The 10,431-nt window shown below is 46.8% G+C and overlaps 1 protein-coding gene across 1 annotated transcript; it reads right to left on the minus strand.

Moving 5' to 3' along the window:
- Positions 1–2,185: 2,185 nt before the first annotated feature.
- PIM3 (Pim-3 proto-oncogene, serine/threonine kinase) lies at positions 2,186–7,987 on the minus strand. The gene is made up of 6 exons (XM_066633991.1): positions 7,345–7,987; positions 6,663–6,772; positions 6,360–6,410; positions 5,567–5,930; positions 4,073–4,249; positions 2,186–3,956 (listed from the first exon to the last, which is right to left on the minus strand). The coding sequence occupies exons 1-6, from the start codon at positions 7,427–7,429 to the stop codon at positions 3,772–3,774; spliced, it is 972 nt and encodes a 323-aa protein (XP_066490088.1). The 5' UTR covers positions 7,430–7,987; the 3' UTR covers positions 2,186–3,771.
- Between the last annotated feature and the right edge of the window lie 2,444 nt (positions 7,988–10,431).

A 10,431-nucleotide genomic window follows, 5' to 3' on the forward strand; every position in this document is an offset into this window, starting at 1 on the left:
CTGAGCCCACAACTCAGACCACCTCCCGGTCAGGATCAGAAGTCATTATTATTATGCAAATTATGCAGGGGATGGACAGAGTGGATAGAGAGATGCTCTTTACACTCTCACATAACACCAGAACCAGGGGACATCCACTAAAATTGAGTGTTGGGAGGGTTAGGACAGACAAAAGAAAATATTTCTTTACTCAGCGTGTGGTTGTTCTGTGGAACTCCTTGCCACAGGATGTGGTGATGGCGTCTGGCCTGGACGCCTTTAAAAGGTTATTGGACATGTTTCTGGAGGAAAAATCCATTACGGGTTACAAGCCATGATGTGTATGTGCAACCTCCTGATTTTAGAAATGGGCTATGTCAGAATGCCAGATGCAAGGGAGGGCACCAGAATGAGGTCTCTTGTTATCTGGTGTGCTCCCTGGGGCATCTGGTGGGCCGCTGTGAGATACAGGAAGCTGGACTAGATGGGCCTATGGCCTGATCCAGTGGGGCTGTTCTTATGTTCTTAAGTCACCAATATAAACCAGAAGTGGCTTCTGGGAGGTCTTCTGAGGAGTCTGGGAGGCTGGTGCAGTCTCCAGTTAAGTTATTGTGACATTGTCACCCTAGCCATCCACAGATTTCAACATCTGAGATTTCTGTGTCCATGGGGGGCAGTTGTGGAACCGATCCTCAAGGACACACTTTATACAGCCCCTGATGTTAAATGTTAAAAAGGTAAAGCAGATAACCAAAAATGCCTATATTTCCCCACAGAGGACCGATAGTCCAGGCGGAAGACAGCAAATGTCCCTTTTGAGCTTCATTAACTTCTTTTCGTTCCTACTGATCTCCCACTCTTCCTGAACTCAGAGGGAGCCCTTTGAATTTGACAACGCAATGGCCACCAGGGCTCTGTGATAAACCGAATCTCCACGGTTGCATCAATGCTGTGTTTATTGGGCCGTTCTTTTCCCAATAAAGAAAGCACAAATATAGACTCCCGAGCCGTGGGAGTGATGGCATAGTATCATAGTTAATTCAAGTTTAGGACTCTATATTTAGCGACGGAAGCATGCTTCCACTGTTCCCACTGCCAGTGGCATGAACGTCTCTGAGAGCTACATCAGACATGCATAAATAGGATGTGGTGTGGCTCTTTCTACAGCAGAGCTGCTTTGGAATGCGAATTGGGGCTTCTTCCTCATGCAACAAAATGTGCAATGGATGGAAATTTAGCGTGGTAGAAAGTGGTCTTAATGTACTGTTTTCCCTGTTCTGTTTTCTGTGCGCGAGGAGATTTTTAGTACAGAGGAGCAAGCGGTCAACTCCAAAATCAAGTGGTTTCTATCCAGGAACATCTTCACCATGCACAATTTCGACTTTGAGAAAAGCATAACGAAGTGCCCCTAACTGCAATAGAGACATACCAATTGAGGCATGTTAGAAGGTTTTTTTTTTTATGTCCGGATGTAGTCCTTTGGAAGTATCCGTGATCACTGCAGGTGAGGGAGGTAGTACCAGTGTGCTTTTATTTCTTTCTTTTTAAACTTCTAGTGACCTTTGCTCATGTTTAAAGGACCCAAAATAGACCCTGAAGGATCATGGAAAGGTACTTACACATTTGTCCAAATGTACTTCATAGGAAATTTGGAAAATGCTAAGAAGAAATACCAAGCTTGCTAACAAGCACTTGTGTTTAAGTGGCATTTAAGTGTCGGCCAATCAAGGTTTGGGGGTATTTATGTTTATCCTGTAGGCAAGACACTCATTGTGTTTTCCAGTTGCTATAGATATGTGAGAATGGTGAGTCAGCTAGCCTGCAGTGCTGCCTAGTAATCAATGTGTCCATGAATCAGTGACACAGTGGGTGATGCTGGGTAGTGGAACTATTGTGGAAAAGCATATGCCCACCTACCCCCCTTCAACCTCCGTCTTCTGACACATACATATTCATGTTTAAAAGGGCAAGTTGGCAGTAGAACAGATTATCCAGGGAGGTGGTGGTTTCTCCCTCACTGGAGATCTTCAAGTAGAGGTTTGCCAGGCACCTGCTGGAGATGCTCTAGGAAGATTTCCTGCTACAGGCAGGGGGTTGGACTAGATGACCTCTTGGGACCCTTCCAACTCTAGAATTCTATGAAAAATTAAACCATTGATCCGGTAGGCCACTCTTCAGCTCAGCAAAGGAACACATCAGAGACCGATTTATCTACAAAAAAGTTTAATTGAAATACCTGTATAAAAAAATATGATCTCCATACATTTCACACTGTTAAACAGAGAAAAAAAAAATCCAAATCCAAGCTGCATAAATGCAACCAGATCACAGAACACACAGCTATTAAAATAAATTAAGGTTCATGACTCTGCCCTCCTTCCTTCCAGAGCCAACGCAACAAAGACTGTACAATGTCAATAATTTAAAACCCTCCCAAAAAGCATTACTTTACAGTTCTGGTATGTAAATAATACCAGACAAAAGGCATACTGAACTAACTTTTAAAGTCATTCTAGTTCCCTTAAATTAGACTTTGTACAAGAATTTTCCATCTTCCAACCAAAAATGAAAACAAACAGGTATGGTCAGACTTTTAACGTTTGTTTTTCCTCTTAAAAATAAAAAAAAACCCTCAAAATAAAAAGAGAGAAAAAATAGGAATGCACAAAAAAAAAAAAAAATGTGGACCAACCCTCAGAATTTTATGACAGGTGTGAGAGAGAAGCACAGTGTTGAATAATTCTAACCAAATAAATTAGCCAAAATAAATAGCCACAGATGAGACTGTGAGAAGTCTTCTAAACTCCAGACAATAAATAAAACTGAATAATACATGGGGGGGGAGGGGGGAAACAAAAATTTACATCAACACATTATACAGGTATGGAAAACACACACACACACACACACACACACACAAAGTCCTTGAATATTGCATTGATTGTGCATTTAACATGCCCCATACATACTTTTAAGACTTGCAGGTTGGGGGAGGGGAGGAGTTGAGAAAGGGCCTTTTCTTTTTGTGCCCAGTGGTAGAGATGATGAAAGGAAATATGAGTGAGTGTTCCTGATAAACAGCTGATAACCTGTGCAGCCCGTTGGAAATATAGTGTACAGCAGCAAAGGTTGGCTGGGAGGGAGGGGAAGGAAGGCTGGGGGAAGAGCCAGGAAGGAGTGAAATGTCTGTGTTCAAGTATTCCATCACCAGCGGATGGGACTACTTCATTCAATCACTGAACGTGTTCTCCAGTGCATCAAAGGAACTGCCTCCTCTCTTCCCCCCCCCCAGCATCTAGAGTGTCAAAAGGGCCCCCCAAATCCCTATAACATACTGGATCTTCTTTGGACATAACACAGTTCAAAAAAGAAAGTCCCAATGAAGCAGCTTTCAAAAAGGCACTCAAAAAAGCAAATGAAATCTAGTCCAGGCTCTATGAGAGCAAAAAGGTTTTACCATGTTATTTAAAGAGGTCACTGCTTTTTCTCAATAATAATAATAAAAGGTCAGTCTTTAGATTAAGTACTGGCCCTGCAAACTCCCATATCATCACCATTTCCAAAGGAAATCTCTCCTTCCAAAAAAGCAGAAACCAGCAAAAACAGGGGGGAAATAAAAAAAAATCAAGACCCTCAGACAAAGATCAAACTACAGAATAATGAATGCGGGGTTGTTGTTGTTGCTTTCCCTTCCTCTAGCCCCCTCCTACACTCTGGCAGCAGTAGCAGCATGATGGTCTTTTTTTTTTCTGCTTGCAGCTCCCCTTTCTGTTTGCAAGGTGTTGTTTTTTTTCACAGACTCTCATTGCTCGAACTTGTGCTAGAGGCATCAGTGTCAAGGGTCCGTAGCCTGATGTCGCAGTCTTCCGACTTCACCACTTCCGATTTGTGCATCCACGGGTGGTCAAAAATTTGCTCGAGCGTGGGTCGGTCTGAAGGCCTCAAGGAAAGGCACCATTTGATCAGTTGTTGGCATTCTGAAAAAGACATACGGAGAAAGAGGTGTTAGGAGAGGGGCTGGAGAAGAGGCAAACGCCATTCCAAGGCAGGGGCTTAATAGTGGTTTAGGAAGGTTTGAGCATCAAAAGCTTACCAGGTGAAATTCTCCTTCGAAAGTACAGGCGTCCCCTCAAGATCTCCTCGTCCTGTTCAAAAGGGATGTCTCCGCAGACCATGTCGTACAGGAGGACGCCCAGTGACCACACCGTCGCCGATCGCCCGTGGTATCTGTGATAACGGATCCATTCTGGAGGGCTGTATACTCGTGTTCCTGTAACCGAAGACCACAAAATCCCTGGCATTAGCCAAGCAGATCTACGCACTACAATTGCGTTGGGGGTTACTTTTAAAAAGAACGAAAGCTCTATTTAAAAAAACCCTCCGTGCGGAAATATATCTATGGAAAATTCTAGTATTGTATCATGATTTAAATTGGGCCTCTTAGGTGGAGCTATTTTGTTGCTGCGCACTGCCTGGCTTCCCATCAGCTGACTGTTTACTAACATAAAGCTCCCTTTCCCCCCGGACCACGTGCCGTCTGCAGCAGCGCACCAAAAATAGACACAAAAGGACAAAGGGAGGGAGGGCACAAGGAGAGCGAGGAGGAAGAAGAAAAAGGTGAAACAAGCGGGTCTGTGTGACTATATATGGCCGATCAGCTTTAGGTGATTGCAAAAGCTTGTTAAAAAACACATTCCTCCCCTTTTTTAAGAGAGAGAAAAGAAATCCTGAGCAAAGAATAAGAGCAGTAAAATCCGCTCGGAGTGGAAGAGGCGGTTAGCGTCTGCCCTCCCTGTGCACCGAGCGGTTACTTGGATACCAAATAAAAACTGGAATTTGTGATGCTGAAGGTCACATGGTCAGGAGGCTCTGGTTTCACAACAAACAGATGTTAAATGCTGCAGCTGACTAGGGGAGGGGGGAAAGTCCCTCATTTACATCAATCACATTCACCTTGAAAGGGGGAACATGCTCCAGCCTTATGCCAAAGAGGCTTAATAGATTTCTGATCTCCCCCTCCCCCCAAAAAAAAGATGACACGTGCTCAACCTTTGGTTCTTAAAAAAGCATCAAACCTTTTCTTAAAAAGAAGAGGTTATTTATCCGCCTCTCTTCAATCTGCAATGCGGGACTTTGAAAGCATCAAGGAGGAAAGAAAGGTTTGGGAGGGAAGAATGGATACCGGGGATCAGAGTACGGGGACAAAAATGACACAGAGATAGGCTTGATCAGTGCCAGTTTTCCTGAGTCAACTGTAAACACATTGCCCTCTAGGAAAATTCCCTTTTTTTCCCCAAAGCAGGGAAATTATAAACTGCTGCGTCACTGCCTGGAATCGCTCCCCATCCCTATGCAACTCCAGCGCCCCCAAAACCACCTCCAGTGCAAGCAGGATTTCACTGCCAACAGACCCGTTACCGGCTGTTGCCGCAGAAATAGCTTCTGTGAGCAGTAGGTGGTATGAATGGTGACTAAGAGAGAGGGGTGGATGGATGTGTCAGTGGAAGCACTTTCAGGGCTGAGTGGTTTTCTGGCAACCATCTGCACTCACACTTTTGGGGTGTGGGCGGGTGGGGAGTGCACATACCATCAAAATCAGTGTAGACCGTGTCCTTGAGGATGGCTCCTGACCCAAAATCAATCAGCTTGAGCTCTCCCGTCCTCAGATCCACCAGGAGGTTCTCGTCTTTGATGTCCCGGTGCACCACGCCACAGTTGTAGCAATGGCGCACTGCTTCCAGGACTTGGCGGAAAAAGCCCCGTGCTGTCTCCTCGTCCAGGGCCCCCTTCTCGGTGATGAAGTCAAAGAGGTCTTTCACCAGCTCTGGCCGCTCCATGATGATCAGGTAGCCATCTGGTCTCTCGTACCAGTCCAGCAGCTTGATCACGCCACGGAAGCCAGAGCCCACTTTCTTCAACAGGACTATCTCCAAGGGCACCATTACTCCGCCCTGAAAGTGGGAGGGGGAGGAAAAGAGGATGAAAAAAAGAGCAAAAAGGGAAGACATGATGAAGCTTTTGGAATACCAAGTTGGGGGGGAGAGGGCGAGGGGAAAATCCCCCCCTTGGTGGCCATTTGAAAACAAATCACAAGTCTTCTGCACATGGAATTTCCAGCAGCATTGCAGGGAGGAGAGGACGAGCAAGCTGGAGGATGGGGAAGTCCACTGCCACACTCTGTGGCTGGCTGCCGCAGTCAAAAGGGGAGGGTGGGGAAGAGAAGCCTGGTCAAATTTCCCCTCCCAATGTAAACAATAACAGAGGCTAGAGATGCATGGAAGGGGAACCCACCCAAACAATGGCCATCCCTCCCTGACTTATGCAACTACACACACCCAAATGCCACAAGGGATTCATGATACGGACTCTTGGATACTTACAATGGTGCCCCATTCTGTCACCCTCTCCTTCACCACATGCTTCACTGCAACCTGCAAGGATCAAGGAGAAAGGACTGGTTAGGAAAGCAGATATGGGAAATCCCAGGTAGGGAGACATTTCTGAGCCTGGGGTATTTTGCTCTGGGGCTCCCCCCAGCAGAAGTTGCCGTGCTCCAGGCTGGAATTTCCAGCCACCCTGCTTCAGCTACATGTTTGGGGGTGCTGGTGGTGGTAGGGGAAGCAACAATGGCCTCGTGGTGAGGGGAGGAGGGAGGGGGAGAAAGAGTCAGAGCCTCCTCTTACCGGCAAACCATCTGCAATCCTGTTCCCGGCATAGACTGTGCCAAATCCCCCGCTGCCAAGGACAGAGCCCACTTGATAGATTTTATCGAACGGCTCCTTCTCCACTTTCACTAGAGATGGAAAGAGGAAAGCAAAAAAAGGGAGGAGGGGGTCAGAGAAGGATGTTGCTGGAAGTGATCTATTGACCAGGGCGGAGAGGTACAAGTGAAGAAAAAAAAAGACACAGAATATACTAATAGGATGGCAATTGCTGGGCTGTCTTAATCCTTCCCCCAAAAGGGAAAAAAAAAAATCAGGAATGGAAATATGATGAGGGGTGCAGACTCAAAACAAACCATTTGATGATGTGAAAAGGAACATCCTAGGTTTGGATCTCAACCCCTTTCTATCCTTGAAATATTTGGGACACCACAGCAATACCACTCCCAGTCAAAACACCAAAATATGAGTAATAATATTAATTATAATATTAGGGGCTTATAAAGGATCAGATTTTATTGCACTTTAAAACAAGCTGAAAATTCATCCAGGCTGCCTAGAACCTTGGTGCTGATTTTGTGGTTTTTTTTGGGGGGGGGGGCTTTCCCCTCCTCTTTTTTTAAAAATCCACAGCTGTCCCCAAAAGCTGTCACCACGCGCCACAGATCCCTACCACGAAGGGTGACTGTCACAGCTCGTTTACCTGGCTGTAAGATCTTCACCGGCAAGTGATCCATGCTGTTGGGGTTGCAAAGGTGAGCTAGCGAGCCAAACTTGGAGAGTAACATCTTCCAAGCCGCAGGAGGGCCAACAGAAAACCGGGAGAGGAGGGGGAAATCCCACAATCCGATCCGACTCGAGTCCCAGTCAATCACTCGAGTCAGTTATCAACCACAACACTGAATGGCTGACGTGCAGGGTGGGTAGATCAGCAGCCAGGCAGAAGAGGCTCCTTCCTTCCCAAGGTGTGTGTATCCAGCTGTCTAGATCAGGCTGATCTGGTTTCCTTTTTTCCTCCCCACCAGTAGTTAAAATGTATCTATTTCTCTGTCTCTTTCTCTCCCAAGTGGAAACAACTTCCAGAAATAAGCAGCAAAAGAAAAAAAGAAAAAAAGCAGAATTCCAGAGGTGATCAAAGCCTTGAACTTCAATGAAAAATAGATGCAATATTTAAAATAAATGCAATTTTTAAAAAATAATTGCAATGATCTTCATGTCTGGTCCAGGTTTGGTTCTGATCTGCCCCTGACCAGGAGCCCCAAAATGCTGGGATCAAAGCCCTGGGTGTGTATACAATCCACTCCTCTTGGAAGCTGCCACTGAATCCACTCCAATGCTGCAGAGAGAGCAGCAACAGCAGCGAACAGCCCGCGACTGGCACTGACTCTTCTCTGGTCAATTACACCCAGGAGCCGCCTCTTAACAATATTTTGATGCTGGGAGCCACATACCCAGATCCTTCCGCGGAGTGGGAGGGGGGTGGCTGGGAGAAGGGCCTCTCTTAGCTTCCCTCTCCTGCCCTTCTTCCAGCACCGGTCCTGGGGAAAGGTGTAGACCAGCCCTCAGCTGGGGGGGGCTGCGGATTCCCTCCCTAAAGTGGAGGGGAGCTTGGAACTACTTTCTGATAGTAAGAGACGCGCAAGGTTACCGTCTGCAGAAGTCTCAGCACGGTGATGCATTGATGGGAAGGGAGGGAGGCAAAGGAGAGCGAACGTTCTCTCATTTGCATGAGCTTTCGAGGCGTCCAATGAGAGGGGCGCTTGGGTGCTCTCCCCCCGTAGAATACCGCGTCGCAGCCAATCCGAGGGAGGGTTGATTTGCATATGCATGAGTGGGAAGAGGTGGGAGGGGGGCTTTCAGGGCGGGAATTCCTTGCTAGCCTGGCGGGGAGGAAGGTCATTCTCAGCAGTGCTGAGACACTGCGTCTGATGCTGGGGTGGTGGGTGGATGGGTGGGGTGGGGGATCGCGGGTGGGGGAGAGAGCCAGTAGCCATGATCACCACCCCACTGGGATCCTCAGGCATGGTGCGGAGGGGTTTTTTCCAACCCCCCCCCTTCCCTGTGTGAGTTGGAGCTTGCAAACTGCAAACTCGCCCCCCTTCTTCCTCCTCCTCCCCGCCCCAAAACGCGCCATCTAGGAGCCTCCTCCAAGCAGACACCGAGGCTGACTGCAGTGGGTGGGCAACTCCCACGACCCCTCCCTGGATCGCTCCAAAAAATTGAAAGAACAAAAAACTCAGGCGATGGCATTGCAAAAAAAAGACGAACGTGGATGCAATGCAATTGTGCAAAAAAGAAAAACGCAATACAAGCCGGGGGGGGGGGGGGTGCGACCCAACTGCTGCTTCTAGGTGCCCAGTCAGGGGCTTATAAAACATCACCTCTTCTTCATCATCAACCTTCTTCATCATCAACCTAGCCCACCCCCTTCCGCTGCCGAGCAAAATTGCAATTTTGCAAAATTTGAAAACAAATCACAAGTCTTCTGCACATGGAATTTCCAGCAGCATTGCACAAAATTGCAAGACCCCTCCCTTCCCTCACTCTTTATGAGTTCTGGGCTTTTTAGGCTGGGGGAGGGAATAGACAATCGAAGGCTTGAACCCCCCCCCCACTACTATTTATACTGAGTTGCACTTTTATCCCACAGCTTGGGCAGAAATTATCTATCTATCTATCTATCTATCTATCTATCTATCTATCTATCTATCTATCTATCTATCTATCTATCTATCTATCTATCTATCTATCTATCTATCTATCTATCTGGAAAGGTTCTCCCCTCACCCCCTTTGGAAGGCTTGCCACTTGTCTACTGGGAAGATCAGAGTGGTATATATGCGGGGCGGGGGGTTTCCCAAGGTCTGGGATGTCCCAGATCAGCAAACCTCCCCCCCCCCCCAAAAAAAAAAACCACCCCAAAAAACACAATTTGGATGCAACCCTCTCTGGAGACAGGCTTCAAAAGTGTCCCCTTTTGCAAGCATTTCAGTGCCCTGCGACTGAACAGGCTTTTTTTTTTTTTTTTTTTAAATGCCCAGGGACCAGATTAAATTCTGCAGATTAAAATCTGCAGTTATGTTACACCAGGTCTAAGATTTCTTCTCACTCCCGTTCCTCCTCCTCCCCCCCTGCCCAAACAGAGATACAGAAAAGCCATTTCTTCTGTTTGTCTGGCAGGGTTGGTTTATGGAAATCCACCCCAGCCACCCACCCACAAAGACTCTCATAGATGGCCCCAAACTTGAATTCTTGGTTGTACTCAAAGGCGCCTCATTGACTCAAGGGCTGAGCCTGGGCAGTTCCCCTCTTTGTCCACAGAGGGCGCTTCGACAACAAGGAATCAGCCTCTGGCTTTCCAGGCAGTGGAAGCCACATGGCCTTCTTTCTCTCCAGCAGACTGTATTTAGACCTGCCAAGCCTCACACATTTGCAAGAAATAAAGCAGTTTGCACATTCTGGATCAATCTGTAAACCATTCAAAATTAAGTGTTTTGTTTTTAGTTTTGTTTTTTTTTAAAGGAATTGCTTGTATGAAGAATACTCCTGCAGCCTGCATCTGGAGCTCAATTGAATCAGAATCATTCAAATGCTTTGACATATGAACATAAGAAGAGCCCCGTGGGGTCAGGCCAGAAGCCCATCTAGTCCAGCTTCCTGACTCTCACAGTGGCCCACCACATGCCTCAGGGAGCATGCAAGGCATTCTGAGATAGCCTACTTGTAAAACCAGGTTGCACATACCCATCAAGGTTTGTAATCAGTGATGGATAAAACCAGGCTCAGGTTA

The sequence above is a fragment of the Tiliqua scincoides genome, chromosome 7 (assembly GCF_035046505.1).
Source record: "Tiliqua scincoides isolate rTilSci1 chromosome 7, rTilSci1.hap2, whole genome shotgun sequence".
NCBI classification, from domain to species: Eukaryota; Metazoa; Chordata; class Lepidosauria; order Squamata; family Scincidae; genus Tiliqua; species Tiliqua scincoides.